Source organism: Plecotus auritus, assembly GCF_963455305.1.
Source record: "Plecotus auritus genome assembly, chromosome: 7".
NCBI classification, from domain to species: Eukaryota; Metazoa; Chordata; class Mammalia; order Chiroptera; family Vespertilionidae; genus Plecotus; species Plecotus auritus.
In genome coordinates, this window is record NC_137774.1 from 93,940,094 (window position 1) to 93,966,697 (window position 26,604).

The window sequence follows — 26,604 nt, forward strand, 5'->3', positions numbered from 1 at the left end:
GGGTGCGGGCCCTGTTGCACCCCAGAGGGTGGGAGAGGCGAGAATGGGGAGGAGAGGCGAGAATGGAGAGGAGAGGCGAGAATGGGGAGGAGAGTCTCAAACAAAATATTAAAATACGGGTGCGAAGGAGACTAAAAGGAATAATAGGAATCAGGGAACGAAAAGGAAAAGACAGCTTGGGGCAGAGAAAAGTTAGTAAAAGAAAGATGTGGTTCATTAACGATCAGGCACTGCTGTGGACGCCTAAAGAAAAAAGTGAGGCCATCCAGGATTATGGGATTTGTAGTTTTACAGGGCGTTAGAGGGGAAGATGGCGACATTCAGCTGCGCAAGCGCAAACGCATCTTCTGGCTGCGCATGCGCCTCAGCACTGAGCGTTCGCCGCTGGAGGGAACTGTGGAGCTTATGCGTGTCCTCGCGCCTTTTCTTGGTGGCGGGAAAAGTGGGTCGAGGTTGGAGGGGCTTGCAGAATTGTTGCAGTAGTTCTCTCTGTTCCTCGCTCCAGAAGGTAGCTATCTCTAATCTGGTTACAGATGAAGGTGTTAGGCGCAGCTAATCCTGGGATCTTTCGTCTGAGTTTTCTCGTCAGGGTGACAACTCTTACCCCTGCTCCTTAGAACCTCTAACCGCAAACTCACCCCCAGCCAACAAACAAAGTAACCCTATTCTTTCATACTGGCTGGCAATGAGGGTCCGAGCGAGAGTGAGGATTCTGGTGTCTCAGCGGGAGGGGCAGCTGAGGGGAAATTCTCTCATGATGGGGTTCTTGATGGGGGAAGAGAACCTAGAAAGACACTGTTTTACTTTTTGAGGGGCGTCAAGGACTTTTGACTGTGATACCTCCGATCTTAAGAGAGACTTGGTGAAGGAAGAGCAAGGAAAAATGGGGATCACCAGAAAGTTATTCCCTCAGATTTTAAAGGTGGAATTAAGGACTTTTACTCTTACAAACCTTGACACCCTGAGAGGAAGAATGGTGCGGTGATCTGGAAGTTGATGGAGATGTGCTGCTTTAAGCGAAAACAACACAAAAAAGGCTAGTTGGAGGTCGGGAACAAGGGCACACTTGGAAGCGTCTTTGGCAGTAGATAGCAAGAACAAGATCAGAGTCCCGAAAGAGTGTATTTTTGTGATAAGTGGCCATATCTTTGTGCTTCCTTGCACTCTCTGAACCAAGAAGCTTTAGTTCACCATTTATAAGATTCTGTAAAAGGCTTAGGTTAACTATAGTAGTTATGACAGTAATGTCAGGTAGTCTAGAAAAGGCAGTAGGGTAGCTGGAATCTTCTTTTTCCTTCTGTCTTGTTAAATGTTTTAAATCATCCTCTCTGAGCACAGAAGAAAAAAAAAAGAGAAAAGAAAGAAACCAATTGTTACTGATTGAGGCATGAAAATAAGCAGATTAGACATTAAAGCCAAAAGGGAATCCAATTCCAGCTTAAAGGAGATTTTAAATATAGTCTTTAAATACAGGTTTTTGAAGCTTGCATGGTTTATATTAGAGTACAATTCTAAAGGGTTTACTTTTATTTTCTTAGACCAAGGATTCCAGAAACAATATAGAGGGAATAATTGGATAGTTAGGAGAGAGAAATTTGTGAACACATTTTAAATGGGGGGAGGAGGGAAGAGAATGAATGCTTTTTGAAAAGTATTTACAAGACTGAATTAAGTTATTTAGCTAGACCAGTTCTTAAACATGTTATACTCTTTTGTACTCTTGAAAATTCTGAAGGACTCCAAGATTGGTTTATATCTATGGCAGAAATTAACCAGAAAATTTTAAACATTTATTAATGTTAAAATAATAAACTCATTACATGTTTACATTTTTATGAAAAATATATTTTCCTAAACAAAAGGAAAGTTAGTGTGAACATGATGTTGTTTTACATTTTTGCAATACCTTTCATGTTTGGCTTAATAGAAGACAGCTGGATTTTCATCTGTTTCTAAATTCAATCTGTTATGATACAGGCATACCTCGTTTTATTGCACGTCCCTTTATTGTGCTTCACAGGTGTTGCATGTTTGTTTGCCTTTTTTTTTTTTTTTTTAACAAATTAAAGGCAAGACCCTCCATCAGCAAAAGATTACAGCTTGCTTTATTGTGATACTTCATTGTGGTGGTTTGGAACCAAATCTGCAATATATACAAGGTATGCTTGTATCTTGTTTTGGTTGAAGTATATGAGAAAATGTAGTCTAACACAATAAGTAGTTGGAAAAGGGAGAGGACCCCCAGGAGTCTTTGGATCACACTTTGAAAACTGCTGAGCACGGTGATTTTTTCTTAAAACCAATGTGATGATTTTTAGTGTTTAAGTGAAAGTCATTTATTAGCTGGTCAGATGAAAGTTGGTGGTATTTTGTATATTTATTATTTAGAAATATTTCTCTCTCTGAACTAGATTTCAGTATTTGTTATTGTGGAAGAAAATAATTAGTCTGGAGCAGAGGAGTAGAGACTTGAGTTGTTAGTGATTTCCTGGCTTTCCTTTCTCTCTTGATCAGGTTAGAGATTTTCTTTAAAAGTAATGTTCTTCATCACAAACCCACTCTCTGTTAAGGGGAAGTGTTACACATCATTGCTTACTAGTATAGATTTACTACAGTTAACTCAATAATGATCCACAATTTTATCCAGTTGGTTGGGGCTCCAGTAACACACTTTTCCTACAGAGGTCAGTAGAGGCTTAAATAATGATTTGAACCTAACTTGGAAAATTTGTGCATTTTTAGATTGATCAAAATACTCTTTATTTTATTTAAAGAATTTATAATAAAAAATTACTTTTGAAGTGATAATATGTGTATTCTACAAAATGTTAGAGATGCATAAGGGGGTACAGTAAAAAGCTCCCTTCCATACAGTTCTACTTTCCAGAGGCATATTATAAAGACAGACATTTTTAAAATTTTATTTTATTTTATTTTTTTTTCTTTTAAAAGATAGACATTTAAAAAAAGGAAATTTTGTCATCTCAAATCTACTAATTTTCACTTCTCATTTAGTATAGCTCTTCTTGAAATTTGTATTACCTTCATAGGGACTTATAATGATTATTTTTGGGATTCTGGAATCTGAGAGAAAATAAGTTTGTCATTTGTGGTCAAATTAATATTCCTTTTGCAACCAATTTGATTCAGTTTCTAGCTTCTACTTAGGATTATCATAAAGAAGGAGAGCAATTTGCTGTAGTGTTTCTCCCCCAATTTCCCATTTGCCTTTTTTCTTAGAGCAAATACATTTGGGGGTTGGTAGTGGTGAGTTATGATGCAAAAAGTGAGAAAATGTGCTCCTTAATATAAAGGAAAAGTAGTTATTGCAGAACAGCACATCAGAATTATCCACATTCAGAAATTAAGAAATAGAACAGAAAAATACCAAAAGATAACTTAAAAATACTTTACACCCTATCATGCTGTAGCCACACTAAGTCAAGCCCCAACACCTTTTGAATTCATCTTAGGAACCAGGGAGAGGAACTTTACACCCCAAACAACTGAGTGTTTACTATAATTTGACCATTTGAAGGTCTTAAAATGTTCAGATCCTTTAAAGGGAACTGTATATAAACTTAAAGATCCATTTTATGCTGCTTTGTGGGTTTTTTATAAGTGGGAGATGGCAGAGTTGAAAGATTGAGTTGCAAGTCTAGGGCCTTCAAAGTACTCAAAACCAGCAGTCAGAAATAAGATCACTGAGAAGAACAGATGTTGTATTAGTAGAATTTGAAAGCAAAGGCCTGGGTTCAGCTTGCCTCTCCCATGTATTAACACTGAAGCTTTGGGCAAACCACTTAAACTCTCTTTGCATATTTTGCATCTGTAAAAGGGGGAAATGATATTTTATGGCCTCTAATAACCCTACCAGAGTTATAGTGTTTATTATAACTTTTACAAAAATAAGAGTGAATTATATGCTTTAAACCTAAAAAAACTGGGTAGAGGGTTATAAATTTAGGCTGATAAAAAAGCAATTCTAACAAGTGGGTAGAAGTAATATTAATAGTGAAAAGTATAAACTGGAAAAATGTACAAATTATTGGAACATCACCCACAAATTGAGTCTCAGCATCCTGCTGAGACATAGGTGGCTTAGAGATGTATGAGTATATTAACCTCTTCAGCACTTAAAACACTAAGAATTATTGCTAATCTTTAAAACAATAACTCTATTCCCTGGCATGTAATTGGCATTGCTCAGAAGGCAGAAGTATAGTCAAAAAGGCAGAACATGTAGTTCAGGGGTTCCAGGAAAAGAAATCCTGAACCCAAGAAGACAGGAAGAGAAGAAAGTTTAAATTCATGTTCAATCAGAGCCTTAGCAGTTAATTTCTTTTTTCTAACAGAGGCACAAAAGAGTGTAGCTTCTGAGCTGAATGATGACAACATTACAGAGTAAAGAAGGTGAGTCAAGAGTGATGGAGGTTCATTTTATACATATCTTTAATTTTTTCCTTCTCAGAAGCTCAGTTTACATATTTTTTATTTCCACTTTGTTAAAGTTACTACGTTTCTAGACACTTTGAGTGAAATATAGATCTTAGAAATAGTCCTGCTCAAGGAATATATGAACTCATAAATATCTATAACATAAATTTGAATGGGGTGAATGTCACCAGGCAGGTACAAAGTATTATGGAAGCTCAGAAGAAAGAGATATTACTGACATCTGGGAGGATCACTACAATTTTCATTGTATCATCTGTAGATTTTAACTATATTTTTTTCATTTTCTCTTAATTTCCCATAAAATTTTGTCCAAAGTTAAAATAGATAAATTTAAAAAATTTTATATTTAAATAATTCAGTTTACCAAATGCTTATATTTATCATATTTATCACCTTTGAATTATTCAGTGGTTCCTAAGCCTGGAAGTACATCATAATCATCTAGATAGTCCAGTAAAATTTCAGATTCTCGGGTCTCACTTCAAAATATTTCATCAGAAACTCAGGGCAGGGGAAGTGAGGGTGGGTGAGTAGAGACCTAGAAATATGAATTTATTAAAATATTTGTCCAGATAATTCTGATATGGTCAGTCAATTGGCAGTGTTTGGCAGTCTCTGTGTTAGACACTATGTTTCATAAATTCCATTTGATAATCAAATTTCTTTCAGAATATGGGAAAGGATCAAAAAAACTCTTTATCCCACCTGCACAAAAATTGTATAGCCCGATGCCCTACATCCCTAACTCACACAAAGAGGAGACTATGGGGATCAGTTCCCTGGAGGCAGAGGCCGGACCAAACCTGGCAGAGGCCGGACCAAACCTGCTAAAGGCCAAGTTAGAGAAGAAGGAGGAAGCAACCACAGTGAATGGTCCATTCAGTGACCAGGAGAAAAAAGTAAAGGTTCAAGACAACAAGCAAGCAGAGAAGAAAGCAAAGGTATCAGTCATATTGATGGGCTCTATTGGGACAGTTTCTTCTAGTCATTCATCCTGGACAAGTAGAATCTTCCCATGTTGGGAAAATTCATCTTGTAGTTTCAGTTTTTTATTTCTTTTTTGGGACTTCCATTTTTTTTTAAAAAAGGTAAAAAATGTTTTGATGAAAGTATTTAGCATGAAATAATGGTAGGTATATAGGGGCTGAGGTGGTTTGGATATGAAAGTAGAGGTGAACAGAAATTTAATCAGCTTTTTCTATTTTTTGACTCCTTTATTCCCAGGAGATCTGGGATAGAGTTTATGGAGTCCTTATGTACGATCGACTTCATGCTCTCAGCCTTATGAGTTTACTGCCTCATCTAACGAAGGCTTTTCTGACTGGCCAGAGAGGAGAACTGGGAAAAGACGAGCAGTTTTCCTTCTCTACCCTTGTCTATGCAGGAAAAATCAAGTCTCACCAATGAAGAGTTTGAGGAGATTGTCCAGATTGTGATACAGAAGTCCCTCCAAGAGTGCTTGGGTATGGCTTATGGTGAGAGAAAAAGAGTTTCAGTTAGGCAGAGAAACTGTTACCTGAGATGTTGAGTAAATTGACAGCTTCCTTTCTTGCCTCCATCCTCTTAAGTAAGAAAATATTAGATGGGACTTGGACATACTTTAAAATACCTCATCTTCTATCAACAGGACTATAGATAAACCACCTTAGATAGGGGGTACAGACTTTTAGAAAAGTAGATTACATTGACTTCAGAATGTAAATACACTTTCATCTAGATTTTTTAAAGTGTAAGTTAAATTCATTTCTATATGTTCATAATTTACTTAGAAAAGATAAATTATTTTTCCCAGTTTTGAAGAATTTAGTTTCCATCTACCCTTGTATATTTTCTGTTTCCCATACTGTTTCAACCTGCTCAAGGATTTTATTTTTAGAACAAAGGACTCTATAGCATAGGCCCCAAGACCCTATCAATAAGGTCATGAGGCTAAGGAAAATGGTCTGATATTTTCAGCTATTCTTAGATGTAATTCTATTCCCAGAGGAAAGTTTAAAGAAAAATTATATAAAACACAATAAATAAAATAAAATTAACATTACCTGGCTATCCTGGAATGAGGCATGTCAAACTGGAAAGGCTTTTAGAAGGACATAAATTTGTGTTTTTTCCTGAAATTTTAAAGACTTAAAATTTTATGATATGACAAAAGTCCAAAAGTAGACTCTTCCAGGCAACAGGTGGAAGACATTTTAATGAAAGATTATAATTTAGAAATAATGGAGTGGTTATTTCTTAAAATTACTTCTTTGCTTATAGTGTTTTGTTTTGGAAGATATAGAATCTAGCCTTGATTTTGCAGAGACTTCCTGTGCCCAGCCTATAAGATGTACCCAGTTAGACAAGGAACCAGGAATTTCTTCTACTACTGATAATGATAATGCTGATAGGTAAGTTTATCCCTGTTAGGTGAGTTGATTACAAGGTGGTCTTAATATTTATAAAAGGTTATCTATCTACCTACCTACCAACCTACATATCTGGTCATTTTTTATATCTCTGTAAATTTGTCTCAGCTCAGGAAAGCTACCTGTTTGAATTGGGAAAAATAGGCAGGTAGATAGGTAAAATGACATCAGGAGACCTTAGAGAGCCTAGGATTCTTCTATCCTTTTAAAATTTATTCTTGGATTCTTTTACCTTTTCATTAAAAAATATCTTATTTTCAGAGAGTGGGTAACGGTACCTCCTATTCTAGAGATTTCAGCCTCTCAGGAAGATGGAATAATCCCTGAGATAAAGATATCTAAGCCAGGCCAGCCAGATCCTGCATCATCTGAGAAGAAATTCAGTAAACTCTCCATAAGGAGAAGAAAGAAAACTCGTAAGTATAGTCAGATATACTTTGACATCTGGCTCAAATACTTAATCCATAAAATTAGGGAATGGGACAGTGGGCAGGCTGAGAATTTCCAACCTATGGCTTGAAACTATCATGCTACAATTCTTCTTCCTTCATCCTTCTTTCTGCTTTACTATCTACAAAGAATCTCTCCCACATAACCCCACCCTATAATTATTTTATCTTCCCAGAAGATGAGAAAATGAAGAAAGCCCAACAAGGACATGAGCATAAACAGAAAGACCAACCAAAGAAAATGGTGCAGGATCATGCTCAGATCAGGGACCAACAAAAAGGAGAGGAAAGTGGTTTTGGTAAGTTCAGCCATGGTTTGGAAAAGTACTTGGGCTTGAAAACTGGAGATGAAGGAGAGAGCCAAGGGTTAGAATGTTAGAGGGAATTCTGCAAAGATTATAATTAATTTCTCATAGCTACTTGTTAGAGGATATGCTGCTGAAGAAGAGAAAGATTTAATTCATTGAATTATTCATTCATATAATCTGTAGTTTTGGGGTACCTATTATATACCAGGCATTTTAGGAGGTGCTGGGTAAGTGCAGAACAAATGAATATAACCCTGTCACAAGGGAGATGGGCTTCTAAGGAAGGTAGATAAGAAAGCTACAAGTTGGGAGTAGAACTGGAAAAGTTTCTAAGAAAAGATACTGCTTGAGCCAGAACTTGGAAGTATAATTTAGTCAGATGAACCAAGGTGGAAATGGGCGTGGATCAGAGTGATAATTTTCAGAGTTATAGAGGAGGACTAATGTGGGTAGCTTTTGATTGTGCTTTGGGGTAGGAGGTTACAGGGGTAGGGGAGATAAGGCTAGAGACACACAAGGGCCAGGTCATAAAGGGCCTTGCATGTGAAGTTAAGGGGTTTGGGTTTTATTTTATAGATAAAGAGGAACCACTGACATTAAGTAGGGAAAATTTGATAAGATTTCTGTTTTAGAAAGCTCACTTTGGCAATAGCATGGAATGAATTTCTGTGTAGACTCAGAAATAGTGATCCAGGCAAGGAAGATAGACAATAGCAGTGATGAAGAAGAGACAAATTTGAGATCTTTAGGAGACAGGATCACTATGCTATGGTTACCACTTGGATATGAGAGCTGAGGAAGAGTGAGGCATGAGTGAATGAGTAGCTAAAAGGACTATGATCTAAAATGGAGAATATAGAAGAAAAAGTTTAAGGTGGTAAGTTCAGCTGTGAGCAAGTTAAGGGGTCGTTGATGAGATTTAGAGAATGAAGTATGACGGGACAAGAGTGGACAAGAAGTTAGTGCTAGATTAGATTTTTGGTGGCTTGGATTAGGATGATGAAATTGGAGACAGAGAAATGGATGGTTTCAAGATATGTGTTAGAGGTAACTGTCAGAACTTGGTAATGAATTGGATTTGGACGGGGGATGAAAGAGGAGAGAGTATGTTAAAGATGATTGGTTTCTGGCTTGAACATTTATATGAAAGGAGGTGGGGAAAGGTGGAGGAAGAACAGATTTGTGGGATAAGGTTAAGTGTTTGGGTTTTAGGTCCATTAGATTTGAGATCATTGTGAGACATCCAAATAGAGTTATTAAAGAGCAAGATGGCTATAGATATGTGGGGCTCAGAACAGAGACTGTTAGTATAATACATCTCTGTGTTGTTAGGTATGAAAATGTATTTCAAAGCGATGGGAATGGGAAAGTTTGCCTCAGGAGAAAGTGTAACATGGGAGCAAACATCCATGATTGGGCTTTGGAATCCCAACATTTAAAGCTTTAATGGAAAAAAATTAGAACCCGGTAAAGGAGGAAGCTGCCAGAAATATGGAGAGAGGGAACAGGAGAATAAGCGATCACAGAATCCAAGGAAACTAGTATTTCAAGAATGAGAGGTCAACTGAAATGCTCTTAATGTGTGTTTGACATGAGTCTTCATTATCATAGAGCCATGTTGTGAGCCTCAAGCTCCATTTTCAGACACATCACCTTCACTTTCTACATTGTTTGAAAGGGAACTTTAAAGAACTGTTTATTGTTGTCTTTGAAGATTTCATACCAAGCCATAAATATCTAGTTCTATGTCATTAGTATGATTTCCCCCCTCACTCATTTCCTCATGAATATTCATTATTTTCACAACCAACCACTTATTTTATTGATCTATGTTTACTTTTTAAAAAAAAATAAATCTTTATGTTCAGATTATTACAGATGTTCCTCTTTTTTCCCCCCATAGCTCCCATCCATCTGATTCCCCCCCTCCACCCCATCCCCTTACCCCCCGCCACTGTCCTATGGATGAGGACAGTGGCGGGGGGTAAGGGGATGATTTTGTCCAATCTCTTCCCGCACCCCTCATGCCCTCTTCCCCCCGAAAATTGTCAGTCCACCCCCTTTCTATGCCCCTGATTCTATTATATTCACCAGTTTATTCTGTTCATCAGGTTTTTTTATTCACTTGATTTTTAGATTCACTTGATAGATATGTATTTTTTGTCACTTTGTTGTTCATAATTTTTATCTTTACCTTTTTCTTCTTCTTCCTCTTCTTAAAGAATACCTTTCAGCATTTCATATAATCCTGGTTTGGTGGTGATGAACTCCTTTAGCTTTTTCTTGTCTGTAAAGCTCTTTATCTGACCTTCAATTCTGAATGATAGCTTTGCTGGGTAGACTAATCTTGGTTGTAGGTTCTTGCTATTCATCACTTTGAATATTTCTTGCCACTCCCTTCTGGCCTGCATAGTTTCTGTTGAGAAATCAGCTGACAGTCGTATGGGTACTCCCTTGTGGGTAAGTAACTGTTTTTCTCTTGCTGCTTTTAAGATTCTCTCTTTGTCTTTTGCCCTTGGCATTTTAATTATGATGTGTCTTGGTGTGGTCCTCTTTGGATTCCTTTTGTTTGGGGTTCTGTGTGCTTCCTGGACTTGTAAGTCTATTTCTTTCACCAGGTAGTGAAAGTTTTCGGTCATTATTTCTTCAAATAGGTTTTCAGTATCTTGCTCTCTCTCTTCTTCTGGCACCCCCATAATTCTGATGTTGGTACGCTTGAAGTTGTCCCAGAGGTTCCTTATACTATCTTCATATTTTTGTTTTTTTTTCTTTTTGTTTTTCTGGTTGGGTGTTTTTTGCTTCCTCATATTTCAAATCTTTGGTTTGATTCTTGGGGTCCTCTAGTCTACTGTTGGATTTCTGTATATTATTCTTTATTTCAGACAGTGTATGCTTAATTTCTGACTGGTCCTTTCCCATTTTTTTGGCATTCTCATCAGAGGGCTTTCTAAGTTTCTCGGTGGTTTCTAGAAGATTCTTGAGTAACCTTTTAACTGTGGTTTTGAACTCTATATCCAGTAGTTTGCTTTCCTCCATTTCTTTCATTCGTGACATGTTTCTTTGTCTCTGCATTTTGGTTGCTTCCCTGTGTTGATGGAGTGGCTTTGTGTGGTAGGTGACCTATAGGGCCCAGTGGCTCAGCCTTCCCAATCACCTGAGGTAGACACTCTTGGTGCACCCCTTTGTGGGCTGGGTGCACGGTCTTGTAGTTAAGCTTTGATTGCTGTTGGTACACTGGGAGGAATTGACCTCCAGGCCAATTGGCTGTGAGAATCAGCTGTGTCTATAATGGAAGAAGTGCTGTGCTGGAGACACCCTTATGGGGCAGGACTTGCTTCAGTGGGGCTTTGGTGCTCACTGAGTCTGCCTCTTGAGTGTGTCGCTTATGGATGTGAAGAGTTGAAATCTGGTGTTGTCTCACACTGACAACTAGGTACACTGGCTCCTGGATCTTCAAGGAGGTGCAAGTCAGCTACTGTCTGAGGCCACCCAGCAGGAACTACAGCGAGATCTGCAGATTTCTCCTCTTTGTTTGGGGTTTGGAAGTTTTGGAGCTGTCTGACCCAGCTGCAGTTTGTTAGGTTAAGCTGGGAAAGGGCAGGCCATTCATATGCAAAAGCCGCTGTGCACAGCTCAGGTGGGTTTGTAAATTGGGTGGGGCAGGGTCTCAGGGAATCACTAGGGCGTGGCAACCAGCGATGGCTGCCAGTCAGCTGTCTCTGCATTTCTGAGTCTCCGAGTTTCTGCGTCCCCGTGCCCCACGCCCCAGTGCAGTAAACTGATTCCTGCGCACATCTCTGCGAGAAAGCCACCCTCACTTTCTGACCCGATGCCAGACAGTCTAGTTTCCTCCTGTAGGAGTCTGGGTCCCCAGAGTCTCACCGGAAACTGGAGTTCAGAGCAGTCTGGAGCTTGTATCTCCCTTCCAATTGAAAAAAACAGTGCCCCCAGTCGCCAGCCCGATTTGCGCGATCCGTACCTCTGCTTTTCTGCGGCTCTGCACCTCCTACACAGTCTCAATGAGCTTTTTTCTTTCCTTCTAGTTGTAGAACTTGTACTCAGCCAGCTTTCCCGTGGTTCTGGGTGATAGTCGTTTTGTCTTTTAGTTGTAGTTTTGGTGTGGTTGTGAGAGGCAGCACGTACAGGTGTATACCTTATGCCGCCATCTTGGTTTCTCCAATCTATGTTTACTTTTATAGTCCCCAACCCCTTTTTACATTTTTTTTTTCTATCTTGCTAGGGCATCTCTACAAACATCCAAAAGTATCATTAGCAACTATCTTTTCAGACTAATACAACATTCCCAACCAATACCTTGTTCTTCAAAATTAATTAATCAAGAAAGTGATCCATAATATGCTTTTCTGAGGATGGTTTCAATAGGATGGAGGGCATTCCTTATGTTCAGGTATTTAAGATTTGACAGTGGGAGAGTGAACTCACTAGAGAAACATATTGTGAATAGATAGTGTACCCATGTGCCTAGTTATGTGATTTTTTTTCTAGTAACACTCAATTGAATGAATATAGGCACAGAAAAGGTAGAGTGGGTTCATTCAGGGTTGTGTTTTACCAGCTGGATAGGAGGAAGGACAGAGGGAAATGAAGATGTCTGCAAGAGAATCTAAGGAATCAAACCTGAGTAAGTATAGAGTAATGAAAAGAGGTTGCTTCTGGATTGAGGGGAGAGTAGGAGCCAGTGGATAAGAGATCTAGATAAAGTGAAAGTTGCTATAGGGGTCCTTTGAGCAAATGAAGTGGGAGGACGGAATTTTTATCAGAGAGGGATATTTGGATAAGTGGTTCAAGGGAGTGGGCAGTCCCTGCAGATGACCGGTGGGGCATACAAGGGTAGAAGTGGGTTACTGAAGTGAAGTGGGTTATTGAGCTAGTATGGAGAAAAAGGTCAAAGAACTCAGAGAATGGGATACTTTGTGAATTACCCCTATGGAAATAGTGATTATTTGGAGCGAGGCCAGGAGGTAGAGAGGAGAAGGCTGAACCAGATGTCAGCATCTTTTCAAGGGAGATGAGAGGGTAGTATAGTTCATCACCTGGACCTCAAGGGAGGAAGGTTTTTATTGGAAGGAGATAGTAATGGTCTGGAAATGGCAATAGGAAATAAGGATGATACTGAATCCATTTTCTGGCCTGAGAGACATGAGATTTATGAGAAGGAACCAATTCTATTTAGAAAACTGCGGGTGGGGTGGGGTCGGGTAGAGGCAATGTCAGTGCATCACCAGGTTTCAAAAATGAGATAGAGGTTCAGAGAAGAGGTTGAAGATATGTGGACTTTTGTTGCTTTTGTCTGGAATTCTAAAAATAATAGTGGAAGAGTTTAGGAAAGAAAGAGGAGAGGCTGTGTTGGGTATGGGAACAACTCAGAAAATGTGGGGATGAAGGTTTGGCAGGTAAGTGATAAAAGGAATGCTTTGCCTAGCCTCAGTGGCTCAGTGGTTGAGCGCCGACCTATGAACCAAGAGGTTATGGTTTGATTTCTGGTCAGGACACATGCCTGGGTTGCGGGCTCAATCCCCAGTGATAGGTGTATAGGAGGCAGCCAGTCAATGACTCTCTCATCATTGATGTTTCTATCTCTCTCTCCCTCCCCCTTCTTTGAAATCAATAACAAATATATGTATATATTTAAAAGGAATGCTTTGTCTTTCAGCACGGCCCGAAGTAAATAGTTGATTGAGAAATGATGGACTTAGACCTGTTTTTTTTTGGAGGGGGGTGAACTTGGGGCTGTTGGTCCCAAAGGGTGCAACTTGATGATTTGGTGACAGATAGATCTACTGAGATTCAGATAGGAACTCTGGATGTTGTACACAAAAGATGCTGGGTAGCCCTTCAAAAGAATTTTTCAGCATTGACATGCTAACAGAGAACAAGGCACTAGCCAGAAGGATGGAAACCAACCTTTTTAAAGAACTGTCAATATAGGAAATACAGGGCATCCTTTCTGCCCTGGATGGAGGAGAAACGATGGCATGGTATGGTAAAAGACTGAAATGTGAGACCTGGGTTGTAAATGTAGCTCTGCCACAAATTTAGACTAATATTCAGCAAGTCAATTATCTTCTCTGAGCCTTACTTTTCCCATTTATAAGTAAGGATTAGACTAGGTGATCTCTAAGGCTATGTGATTCTGGTGAGGAGTATATTATTTTAAATGAGTTGAAGAAGGAAGAGCACATTTTTGAGTCTCATTTCAGTTTTTCCCCCCTGTCACAGGTCAGTGTCTAGTCTGGGTCCAGTGTTCCTCCCCAAACTGTGAGAAATGGAGGCGGCTTCATGGGAACATTGACCCCTCAGTCCTTCCAGATAATTGGTCCTGTGTCCAGAATACAGGTAGAATGGAATGGAAATGTTTTGTTTGTTTTTGGTTCCACCCTTTCTTTCCCTGCATATATCCTTTAAATTAATTATGTTGTAGGTGTAGTTTCAACTCTGGGGGTCCTTGTAGTGTTTGGAGGAAAGAAAATGATCTTCCTGTCATATCAAGATGAATCTGGCATAACGGGCTAGAAGAAGACAACCTAAAGAGTTATATTGTGGGGAGGGGCATGGAATCTGAACATATATTATGAGCCCAGCTAATGTGGTTCAGTGGTTGAGCATTCCTATAAACTAGGAAGTCATAGTTGGATTCCTGGTGAGGGCACATGCCTGGGTTTCAGGCTCGATCTCCTGGGGTTGCGGGGGATAGGGTGCGTGAGGCAGCTGATCAGTGATTTTCTCTCATCGTTAATGTTTCTAGCTCTCTCTTCCTCTCCCTTCCTCTCTGAAATAAATAAAAACATATAGAAAAGAACACGTATGTTCTAAGAGAATTCCATCTTTTTCAGCATTGGTCTGACCCTGTCAATCCTGATTAGGTTATTTATATTGGGTTGGATAGAAAGGGATATGGAATATATAGGGAAAAGCAGGTAAGAAAGATCCAGTGGCATAGAATTCTAGAATGTTTGAAACTACTTGAAAGACATTATGATGCTCTAATTCAGTCCAGTTACTTTACAGATGAGAAAACAGTGTCTCAGAGAAATTACAGTCATAATGTTACATAGAAGGGTCAAACAGTGTGGGATATAGAAGCCTGGAATCTCTTTCTCTAGAGTATAAGGAGGTAGCACTCCTACTTCTAGGTTGCATTTCCTCCAACGGTCTTTGTTCTTCTTTCTCCATGCCCATCTCCCAGGTGCCCTTTTGGTCATACCTGCTGCCTATACCTGTTTCCTGTCCTATCTCCTGCCCTCATCCAGGCTATTTTCCTTCTCTTTTTTGGCAGACTTGGAGTACAATCGCTGTGATATCCCTGAGGAGACCTGGATAGGGCATGAGAGTGATGTGGCCTATGCCTCCTACATCCCAGGATCCATCATCTGGGCCAAGCAATATGGTTACCCCTGGTAGGGCACCATGGCATACTTGGAACATACTTCATGAACTTGAGAGTGGTAGATTCAAGTAAAGAAGGAAGGAAGTGGGGAACATTTACAATGGAAATGGTATCTGCCTTAGCCATGGCTGGGTGCCTCAGTTGGTTGGAGCATTGTCCAGTACACTGAAAGGTTGAGGGTTTGATTCCTGGTCAGGGCACATACCTCTGTTGTGGGTTCAATCCCCATGGCGGGGTGCATACAGGAGGCAACCGATTGATGTTTCTCTCTCTTTATCTTTCAAGTAATTTAAAAATCCACAACATATCCTCAGGTAAGGATTAAAAAAAGAAAAAAAAAGATATGGTACCTGCCTTAGAAAGAGCTTGGAGTGGGGGAAAATATAAAGTACTAAGCTTGGAGGCTTTGAAAGAGCATGTTCTCTAGAATTTCATAGTGGATGTTGTATTTCCCTGGAAAAAAAGGTCTGACAATTCTACTCTGAATAGGTAGAAAGAGGAGGGTGGCTCTACAGCATTTTTTAAACATTGAGATGTTAGGGATAAAGTAAAGAGAACAAGGGAGGTTAGGATGGGTAATTTCTTCTTTGGAGATGTCCCTAGTCAGAAGACTTTGTTCTCAGAGTTGCCAGAAGGCCTAAGGATAAGATATTTTTACAAGGACGATCCTAAGCTCTTTGTACATTGATGAAAGTTACTTCAGTCTTCAGTCATTTGGTAGTGACTACTGGGAGGGATTGACGGGGGTAGGGGTATCTATCTTTGGTTATAAAACATATTGTTCCTTTCTTTACATGTATATTAATGAGTTTGTATTCTATTCATCTAAACACATCACTTCCGTCTCCTACATCCATCTATCTTCTTCAGGTGGCCAGGCATGGTAGAATCTGACCCTGACCTGGGGGAATATTTTCTTTTTGCTTCTCATCTTGATTCCCTGCCGGTGAGTTTTCCTGATTCAGGTAGGTGGTCAAGCCAAAGTAATGACCAAATTCATCCTAACGGATGCACAGAGTTAGAAACATAGGCATAGCCAGCAGACATGAGCAGAAACAGACACTTAGCTGGAGTGAAAAACAGAAATAAATTCTCACATATAGAAACAAACTTGTATCTAATTCAGGGGTGGGCAAACTTTTTGACTCAAGGGCCACAATGGGTTCTTAAACTGGACCAGAGGGCCGGAACAAAAGCATGGATGGAGTGTTTGTGTGAACTAATATAAATTCAAAGTAAAGGAGCGGAGGGGAGAGCAAGAGAACCGGATAGAACAGCCGGATCCGGCCCCGTGGGCCGTAGTTTGCCCATGGCTGATAATTAAATATTTATTAGGACATGTGTGTTTTGATAAATATGCATTGATTAGGATTACTGAGGTCAGGATGGAAGAACAATGGAAATAAGTGGGTCAGTATAAGGGAGCAGAAGAGGCCCAGCATCCCTTTCCTTGTGACTCCTCAGTTCTTCCGCTCCTTTTCTGGCTAGAGGGCCAAAGCAAGGAGAAAGACAAGAGGCCATAACATAACCATCTTTTATTTCAGTCTAAGTACCATGTGACATTTTTTGGAGAAACAGTCTCTCGTGCTTGGATCCCAGTCAACATGCTAAAGAACTTTCAGGAGCTGTCTCTGGAGCTAGCTGGAGTGGTGAGCAACCCTTGGGGGTCAGTTGTGATACAGAAAACTTGAAAACGAAAATTTCCTTTTATTAAACCTGATATTCTCCCAGGGGAAGCTGTATCAGGAGAAAGCCTCATGTCAGACCAAGTGTGCAAGGGTGAGGTTATTCATGAGGGACTCTTCTATCTACCAGGATTGTAACAAGATAATTATTTTTCTTAATCTTTTTCCCTGGCTTCAGATGGGAGGCCTTCCTGAAGACTAGTTTTCTACAGTTGCCAAAGCAGGTGTGGCAGAAATGAGGGCATAGATTAACTCAGGGTTTCTCAATCTGGAGACTATTGACATTTTGAGCCAGATAATTGTTTGTTATGGAGGGCTGTCCTGTGCATTGTAGGATGTTTAGTAGCATCCCTGGGCAACTAGCCAGTAGGGATCCCCCACCCCTGGTTGTGACAACCAAAGAGTTGTTTCTAGAATTGCCAAACGTCCTCTGCGAGGGGCAAAACCTCCCCTGGCTGAGAATCACTGCATTAGGTAAAGAACATTTCCTCCCTATAATTGCTTTGGGTTTGACCAGCCTTACAAATGAGCAGAGGTCCAGCAGCTCAGGGGCCTTAGAAAATTAGGTAGTGAGTATTAAATCAAACAGCTGGATCTAAAGAAACTTGTGAAAAGCTTAAAAGTGTAATCATCTGAAGTCCTTTAATCTTGCCTTTTCAAATTTCCATGAGAATTACTTTGGAGAAGACATCAAAATGTTGGTTGAAAATATTGCTGGGAATTGGTGAGGGTTTTTTGTTGGGTGCTAAGCGAGAATTGTGTCTCTGAGCTCAAAAATTAATAAGAGTATCATGTCAATACCAGGAGCTGGAAATAAATGTAGTTAAAGATAATATCTGGGCCTGGCCAGCATGGCTGAGTGGTTGAGTGTCAACCTATGAACCAGGAGGTTACGGTTCGATTTCCAGTCAGGGCACATGCCTGGATTGCAGGTTCAATCCCCAGTGTGGGGCATGCAGGGTTCAGCCAATCAATGATTTTCTCTCATCATTGATGTTTCTATCTCTCTCTCCCTCTCCCTTCCTCTCTGAAATCAATAAAAATATATTTTAAAAAAAGATATCTGGTGAGCAGTATGTTGGGGTCACATCTCTAATATTTATCATGACTCTACTTTTCTTCCATTTCAGAAAAAGTGCAGGAACAAGGACTGCAGCCAGAAACTGGGGGCAGCCATGATAATGGCTCAGGAGGCAGAACAGATCGGTATTCAGGTGGGAAAGTGTTCAGACCACATACCTCTTTGGGACTTGAGACCCAAAGCAAACCATGTGTTCGCTACTGCAGAAAATTGGTTTGTCCTTCTCCATTATATAGTCTTAGAACTACATAGTCTTTTCTTCCCAGGCCAAATTCCCTCAATTCCACAACTCATCCATTCTTTTCCTTACCCTTGGACAAATGGGATCTTCTCTCAGTCCAGACAGAGACAGTTTGTGGTAGGGGCATGCTTCCTCCCTATTTTAAAGTCAAGTCTCAGATATATGTACCTTAACATCTCTTTTATGCGGAGTCAGTGTTTACCCTCAACTTCTGCCTTTGGGGGTGGGTGGAGAATGACAGACAGTGAATTTATCCTTCCCAGTTATTTATTGAATTATAAACTGGAAAAGAAATGATAATATAATTATATATTACTTTACTACAATATGTTATAATAGTCAATCTCCTAAAAAATCTAGGTAAATGTAATGTGAAATTTCAAGTGAAAATGGTATGGAATATAAATTCAAATCCTAGAACTAAAATCTTGAAGACAGAGGGCAACAATAGTCCCTGGGAGAGTAGTAGATGATGCTTTTGTTTCTTGGTTCCCTCAGGAGCGGGTTAAATTGTTTGGTTTCTGGAGCAGATACAGTGGATCTGACAATAATGGGGAAGGAAAAGGTAGGATATGTAGGAGGCGAAGACTAAAGAGGGAGAGGAGGGATTCCTTCATGAGGACAGCAACTGAAGCTTTTTGTTTTATATCTGACTAGAGGCCTGGTGCATGAAATTCGTGCACAGGGGTTTTGGTGGGGGGGGGGGGGCCCTCAGCCCGGCCTGCACCCTCTCCAATCCGGGACCCTCAGGGGATGCCTCTTGGCAATCTGGGACCGCTGGCTCCTAACCGCTCACCTGTCTGCCTGCCTGATTGCCCCTAACCACCTCTGCCTGCCTGCCTGATCTCCCCTAACTGCTCCCCTACCAGCCTGATTACCTGTAACTGCTCCCCTGCTGGCCTGATAGCCCCTAACCTCTTCTGCCTCGCCCCACACCCAGGACCCAGGATTCCCTCCTTCGGCCAGTTGCAGGGACCCAGTACCTGGGCTGGCTTTGCCTGGGCCACAGCTGCAGGCGCCCAGGACCGCGGGGTGGGTGGCTTGTCCCTCTCCCGGGCCGCAGCCTGGCTGGTCCCCATTCCTCTCTTGCAAGCTCATTTGTGCCTGGCTGGTCTCCATTCCTCTCTCGCCAGTGTTGAGTGTCTGAGTCTTTAACAGTGTGACTGCATGAGGGCATGACAACGGTTTACATATTAGCTCTTTATTATATAGGATGTTATCAGCCTAGTTCTAGATTTTATAATAGGAGGTTTTCCATGAATATCATTGGGCCAGTGTTGGGGATGAATAGATGAATGGATGAGTGGAGAGAGGAATGGAGGAAAAAATGGGGCAGGGAAGGAGGGTGCACATTAAATAGTGATGAGACTTTGAAAAGGGTCAAACTATGATAATCTAGGATCATGATTTATGGAGAAAATACTACTTGGACATGAAGGGTAGACTTAAGAGACTGATTCTCTGGGATCAGCTCCATTAACTCATCACCTGTTTTATTGAATAAATGATTTAGCTTTCCTTCCTATTCCTGTTCTAGACTTAATGCTCACTGGGGCTAAGAGTCCAGATTCCTTCTTGGAGAAAGAAGAGGAAGAGTCAGACTTGGAGAAGGAGGAGGAAGAGAAAAAAGTAAGATTGATCTTTGGGGCTCCTTTTAGGAGATTCCTATAGGGCATCTGTTGGCATGGGTTATATTTACTAAGGAAGTGTCCTGTCTCTGCCTCAGGGAACCCTAATAATGCTGTCTCTTAGGGTCTCCAAGGAATTTCCTTGATTATTCCCTCTAATATATCACATCTCTAGGAACTTATTTATTTATTTATTTATTTATTTATTAAATATATTTTATTGATTTTTTACAGAGAGGAAGGAAGAGGGATAGAGAATTAGAAACATCGATGAGAGAGAAACATCGATCAGCTGCCTCCTGCACACCTCCTACTGGGGATGTGCCCGCAACCAAGTTACATGCCCTTGACCGGAATCGAACCTGGGACCCCTCAGTCCGCAGGCCGACGCTCTGTCCACTGAGCCAAACCGGTTTTGGCGGAACTTATTTATTTTTTAAAAATTTTATTTATTGATTGATTTTAGAGAGGGAGGAAGCGGGGGAGAGAGAAAGAAAGAGAAACATCAATTTGTTGTTCTACTTATTTATACATTCAGTGGTTGATTCTTGTATGTGCCCTGAATGGAGTTCAAATCCCCAACCTGGCATATCAGGACAATGCTCAGACTAACTGAGCTACCCAATCAAGGTTAGAACTTCTTCCTTTTTTTAAAAAAAAAAAAGTATGTATGTATGTATGTATTCCTCACCAAGAATATTTTTTCCATTGATTTTTAGAGAGAGTGGAAGGGAGAGAGAAAGGAAAGGGAGAAGGGGGAGACGGAGGGAAGGGGAGAGAGAGAGAGATAAACATTAATTGGTTGCCTCCTGCACATGCCCTGACCAGGGCGGGGATCAAACCTGCAACCCAGGTACATGCCCTTGACCAGGAATTGAACTTGTGATCCTTCGGTGCACAGACCAATGCTCTAATCACTGAGTCACACCTGCCAGGGCTCTTTTCTTTTTTAAATTTATTGATTTTAGAGAGAAAGAAAGAGGAAGTGGGAGAGAGAAGCCGGGGGCGGGGGGGGGGGGGATTGATTTGTTGTCCCACTCATTTTTTTTTTTTTTAATTCAGAGAGGAAGGGAGAGGGAGAGAGAGATAGAAACATTGATTGGCTGCCTCCTACACAGCCCCTACTGGGGATGGAGCCCACAAACCAGGCATGTGCTTTTGACGGGAATCAAACCTGGGACCCTTCAGTCCACATACCGACGCTCTATCCACTGAGCCAAACCAGCTAGGGCTGTTCCACTTATTTATGTATTCATTGGTTGCTTCTTGTATGTGCCCTGACTGGAGATCAAACCTGCAACTTTGGTATATTGGGAGAACATGCTAACCAATTGAGTTGCCCAGTCATTCTCCCTTTATTTCTTCCTCCCTCCCTCTCTCTCTCTCTCTCTCTCTCTCTCTCTCTCTCTCTCTCTCTCTCTCTCTCTCTCCTGCCTGCCTGCCTGCCTGCCTGCAACTATTTCTTGATTATCATCTCAATTCCTACCTTAGTTCTTTGGTTCTGACTGGAGCAATTTCAGAGAATAGCAGGTTGTCTCTCTTTATTCTCTCTTCCCACTATGTGGACACTTAGGATATCCATTCACTTGTTTCCTTAGTCTCTCTTCAGGTATATGAAATATAGAATTTTTTTTCTTATTTAAAGAGACTTTTTAGAGTGGTGTTAGGTTCACAGCAAAATTGTGAGGAAGGTACAGAGAGTTCCCATTTACCCCTTCCCTAAACGTACATAGCCTCCCCCATTATCAGTATCCCCCACCAGAGTGGTGTATTTGTTATAATCAGTAAACCTACATTCACACACCAAAATCATTCGAAGTCCATAGTTTATATTACCGTTCACTCTTAGTGTTGCACATTCTATGGGTTTGGACAAATGTGTAATGACATGTATCAATCCCTGTAATATCATACAAAGTATTTTCACTGCTCTAAAAAATCCTGTGTGTTCCACCTGTTCATCTCTTCTCCCTCCCCCAGTATGCCTCAACCTTTGACAACCACTGATCTTTTCATTGTCTCCATAGTTTGCCTTCTCCAGAATGTCATATATTTGGAATCACAGTATGTAGCCTTTTCAGACTGGCTTCTTTCACTTAGAATTATGCATTTAAGGTGCTTCCATGTCTTTTCATGGCTTGGTGGCTCTTTTTTTCCTGAAGAATGTTCCATTTTCTGTATGTTCCAGTTTATTTACCCATTCACCTACTGAAGGATATCTTGGTTGCTTCCAAGTTTGAGCAATTATGAATAAAGTTGCTCTAAACATTGTATACAGGTTTTTGTGGGAACTTAAGTTTTCAACTTCTTTGGATAAATACCAAGGAGCTTGATTGCTGGATCATATGGTAAGAGTCTGTTTAGTTTTGTAAGAAACCACCAAACTGTCTTCCAAAGTAGCTATATCATTTTACATTCCCATCCCACCAGCAATGAATGAGAGTTCCTGTTGCCTCACATCCTTGCCAGCATTTGATGTTGTTAGTGTTTTGGATTTTGGGCATTCTAATAGATGCATAGTACTATCTCATTGTTGTTTTAATTTGCATTTCACTTATGACTTATGATGTTTAACATCTTTTCATGTGCTTACTCGCTATCTGTATATCTGGGGTAAGGTTTCCGTTAAGGTGTTTGGTCCATTTGTAAATGGTGTGTTTTCTTTTTTAATTTTTTAAATTGATTTTTAGAGACAGAGGAAGGGAATGTGAGAGAGACACGTCGATGTGGAACTGAAACATCAATTGGCTGCTTCCTGCATGCTCCCTACTGGGGAACAAGCCCACAACCTGGGCATGTGCCCTGACCAGGAATCCAACTGGCAACCTTTTGGTGCACAGGAGGATACCCAACCACTGAGCTACACCAGCCAGGATGGGTTATTTGTTTTCCTGCTGAGTTTTATGGGTTCTTTATATTTAGACTAGTGGCCCAGTGCATGAAATTCGTGCACAAAGGCGGGGGTTCCCTCAGCCCAGCCTGCAATCTCTCCAATCGGGGACCCCTTGGGGGATGCCCGACTGCCGGACCTAAACCAGCAGTCGGACATCCATCTCGCAATCTGGGACCGCTGGCTCCTAACCGCTCACCTGCCTGCCTGCCTGATCACCCCTAACTGCCTCTGCCTGCCAGCCTTATTGCCCCTTACCCCTATGCCTGCCTGCCTGATAGTCCCTAACTGCCCTCCCCTGCTGGCCTGATCTCACCCCCAACTGCCCTCCCCTTCAGGCCTGGTTGCCCCCAACTGCCCTCCCCTGCCAGCCTGGTTGCCCCCACTGCCCTCCCCTTCCAGCCTGATCTCACCCCCAACGGCCCTCCCCTGCTGGCCTGATCTTGCCCTCAACTACCCTCCCCTGCCAGCCTAATCTTACCCCCAACGGCCTTCCCCTGCCAGCCTGATCTTTCTCCCCACTGCCCTCCCCTGAAGGCTTGATCTTGTCCCCAACTGCCCTCCTCTGCCAGCCAATTTGGTTCTGATTGGTTGGTTTCTATGCCAGTCAGAATCCAAAGCTCCGCCTCCTAGGCAGCCATTGGCTCCTCACAGTTGACCCAGATTTGGTTCTGATTGGTCAGTTTCTATGCCAGTCAGCATCTCTGGGTCTATCAACGGGGCCTGATCAGAAATGCCAGCCTGATCAGCAGCCCTGGTGGAGGCCTGGAGAAAAATGGAAGCACCTCTGCTGGCCAGACTGGGAGAGAAAGAGAGAGGCAAGTGCTGATCAAAAGCTGCCACAGAGGCAACGGATCAGTCCCTGCTTCTCTCTTCAGGCCTCTCTCTGGCCCTGATTTGCAGCCCCCTCAGCAGTCAATGCTGGGGCACCGTGCCTGCAGCGGGCTGGGTTGCCATGGCAACCCAGTGCTGACTGCAGGACTGACCTCCAGTTGGTCGAGCCTCATTATGACCTAGGGTCTTTATATATTAGGATAAGTAATTCATCAGATATGCCTTTTGCAAATATTTTTTCTCAGTCTGTGGCTGTTCTCATCATTTCTGTAGCATCCCACTCTATTAAAAACACAGTTATGTAACTTCATTTATCTTTTTTTATTTTTCTCTCCCATACTTAGGACCCAACTTTGCCCAGTCCCAAGCCAGCCAAAATTCAGACAAAAACCCCCAAGGCCAGAGGTAAGCAAGCCAGCTGGAAATGGGACATGTGTTACAGTTAAGGCAGGATGAAAGCAGAGAGTGTAATGGGCCTGCAGGTAGCTGGAATTTACTGACTGTCTCAGATCCAGAACCTGAGAAAATATGGCGGGACTCATGCTAGTGTCATTGGAGAATCTGTAGCGTCCTCATTTCTGTATATTGAATTATAAAAATCTTAGGAATGAATGTTTTAAATTCTTAGCAAGAAGGATAACTTTCTAGAAGAACCATGAGGAGAACCACGAGGGGAAGATGATGGGGGTGGGGGAGAAGGGAGAAATATTGGGGAGGGGGGAGGAACTGAAGGAATTTCCTAGATTAAGATTAGCAGAAGATGCAGGACAGAGACTTAAATGTGGGGAGTCAATGGACCCTTGACAAGTTGTTATTTAGAGAGAAATAAATGTTCTTCATGGTTGGGGCTGTGGGGTGATGCAGGCATAGCAGATGGACAAGATGGGACTCAGCAAGGGAAGTCAGTGAAGAGATCTCTTGGAAATGAATCTGCAGCTGCTCCTGTACCCATAATGGGAAGGAAAAAAGTACATGGCAATTCAGATCCTGACCAGCCAGGTAAGGCTCTAGACCAGCCGTGGGCAAACTACGGCCCGCGGGCCAGATCCGGCCCGTTCGGCTGTTCTATCCGGCCCGCGGAGCCGAAAGAGCGGAGGGTTCACTTGCTCTCCCCTCCGCTCCTATACTTTGAATTTATATTAGTTCACACAAACACTCCATCCATGCTTTTGTTCCGGCCCTCTGGTCCAGTTTAAGAACCCATTGTGGCCCTCGAGTCAAAAAGTTTGCCCACCCCTGCTCTAGACTTTGGAAAAAGTTTGGGGAAATAGGGTTCATGTCTATATCTCCTCTCCCTGGATAATTTTTAAACAATTCTACACTTTTTCATTACTTTAAAAATAACAAACACTGTCCTGACCAGTTTGGCTCAGTGGATAGAGCGTTGGCCTGCAGACTGAAAGGTCCCAGGTTTGATTCCAGTCAAGGGCATGTACCTTGGATGCGGGCACATCCCCAGTAGCAGATGTGCAGGAGGCAGCTGATCGATGTTTCTCTCTCATCGATGTTTCTAACTCTCTATCCCTCTCTCTTCCTCTCTGTAAAAAATCAATAAAATATTTTAAAAAAAGAACAAACACTGGCCAAAATGGCATCTCTCAGATTGTAGAATGCAGTACACACTATCTATAATAATAAAAGTGTAATATGCTAATTAGACTGGACGTCCTTCCGGACATCCTTCCAGATGACCTTCTGGATGAAGCCAGGGCTGCAGGGGAAGCCCGGGTCCCAGGTGCTGGAGGGAAGCCCGGGTCCTGGGTGCCAGAGGGAAGCTGGTGCCAGCAGCCGGGGGAAGGAAGGCCTACTCTTGCACAAATTTCATGCATCAGGCCTCTAGTAGGAATGTAATGGTTGTGGATTTGGTTTTATCCATAGACCCGAGAATGGTAAGGAGGAGGGAACTAACATTTATTGAGTATTGTCATGCAATGGCTAGATAGATATGTCCATGTTATTCCCTTTCATTTTTTCAATATCTCTATGGCTGGATATTTGCCATTTCAATTATAAGGAGATGGAGGCTCAAAGAGTTTAAAATTTGCTTGTCTCATGTCTCTGACATACAGTTAATCCATGGCTTGAATACAGGTCTTTCTGACTCCAAAGCCTATTTCTTCCTATTGAGAAAGGTAATCTTTTCCAGAGTTTTTTTTTAAATATAAACTTTGGAGTTTGATTTGTAAAAGGTAAGAACAGATGACTTAATAAGATTCTCAGTTCTTTTACTTTTTCATTTAGGTCCTGAGAAAAAATTTAAAGCTCCCCAAAGCAAGGCTTTGGTAACCAGCTTGTCTGAAGAAAAAGAGGTTATAATGGTGCCAGAGGGCCTGATCCTACCAGCTCATCACAAGGCCTGTCCTGCCACGGGGAAAGAAGAGCCTGGACCTCAAGAGCTACAGGAGGCTGGAAGCTTCCCTCCTGATGATGAAGCCTCCAGTGACCTAGACCTTGAGCAACTCATGGAAGATGTTGGGGAAAAGCCAGAGCAGAGGGTGGAGCTGCAGCATAGAGATGACACAGAGGAGTTCACCTTCTTTGAGGAGTAGTTCTGTGCTCTCGTGTTCTCGTCCCTCTTCCCTGAGAGTAGGAGGGAGTGCCTCTCAAAGGGCCCCAGAGAATTATTGGGATTGGCCATTGACTACAAGATTAAATCGCTGAAGTCAGAGTTGTATGGTTTATGTGTTAATAAAATAGGTTACTGGCTTAATTGGATTGGTTTGTCTCTAACCACATGCTTCCTTTTGGCTTCTCTCCCTCCTCCTCCATGTCACTAACATCATTTTTTCTGGTGGGAGGCCTGCATAGCATAGGAATCTGGGAAGGCAATGACCCCTGAGTTCTGGGTGAAGGGCATAGAAAAGGGCAGGACTGGGTTCAAATCCTAGCTCACCATTTACTAGCTTTGTGGCCTTAGGAAAAGCATTGTAGCCATTCTGGTTCTTTGTTTCATGTCTCAAATGAGTACATCCAATACCATATAGGGTTGTTAATGTTTAAATGAGGTAATGCATAACAATACATGCCAGTTATTATCATCAGGGAAGTAGAGTGGCTAAACTGGGGGCAGACCTTGGGTTCCAGGCTGCCTACCAGTGTTTGGTAACTTACTGTTTCCAGGCCCAAGGCAGTCCCTGAACTAGAGGAGGGGTCTTGGGCGTGAGCTATCTATTGTAGTTCATTTTTGGAAAGAAGGATAGAAGTTGAAGGTGAC

General features: G+C 41.6%; 1 protein-coding gene across 4 annotated transcripts; it reads left to right on the forward strand.

Annotated features, from left to right (window-relative positions):
* Positions 1-365: 365 nt before the first annotated feature.
* Positions 366-26,104, forward strand: ZCWPW1 (zinc finger CW-type and PWWP domain containing 1). 4 transcript variants are annotated; one of them, XM_080680041.1, is made up of 17 exons: positions 375-508; positions 4,356-4,413; positions 5,128-5,399; positions 5,843-5,933; positions 6,761-6,848; positions 7,128-7,282; positions 7,492-7,614; positions 13,864-13,980; positions 14,921-15,041; positions 15,902-15,977; positions 16,576-16,680; positions 17,847-17,930; positions 18,537-18,603; positions 19,576-19,667; positions 23,735-23,795; positions 24,255-24,389; positions 25,632-26,104. In XM_080680041.1, the coding sequence occupies exons 2-17, from the start codon at positions 4,386-4,388 to the stop codon at positions 25,937-25,939; spliced, it is 1,923 nt and encodes a 640-aa protein (XP_080536167.1). In that variant the 5' UTR covers positions 375-508; positions 4,356-4,385; the 3' UTR covers positions 25,940-26,104. The 4 variants fall into 4 exon arrangements, with proteins under 4 accessions (XP_080536170.1, XP_080536167.1, XP_080536168.1 ...); XM_080680042.1 differs by having other exon boundaries at positions 383-508; positions 7,495-7,614; XM_080680043.1 differs by having other exon boundaries at positions 383-508; positions 5,843-5,921.
* The last annotated feature ends 500 nt before the right edge of the window (positions 26,105-26,604 follow it).

Coding starts and splice junctions, on each gene's coding strand:
- ZCWPW1 (XM_080680041.1), top strand. CDS start 4,386: ATGATGACAACATTACAGAGTAAAGAAG. Junction 13,981..14,920: donor GTCCTGTGTCCAGAATACAG/GTAGAATGGAAT, acceptor CTTTTTTGGCAG/ACTTGGAGTACAATCGCTGT. Junction 15,978..16,575: donor CTCATCTTGATTCCCTGCCG/GTGAGTTTTCCT, acceptor CTTTTATTTCAG/TCTAAGTACCATGTGACATT.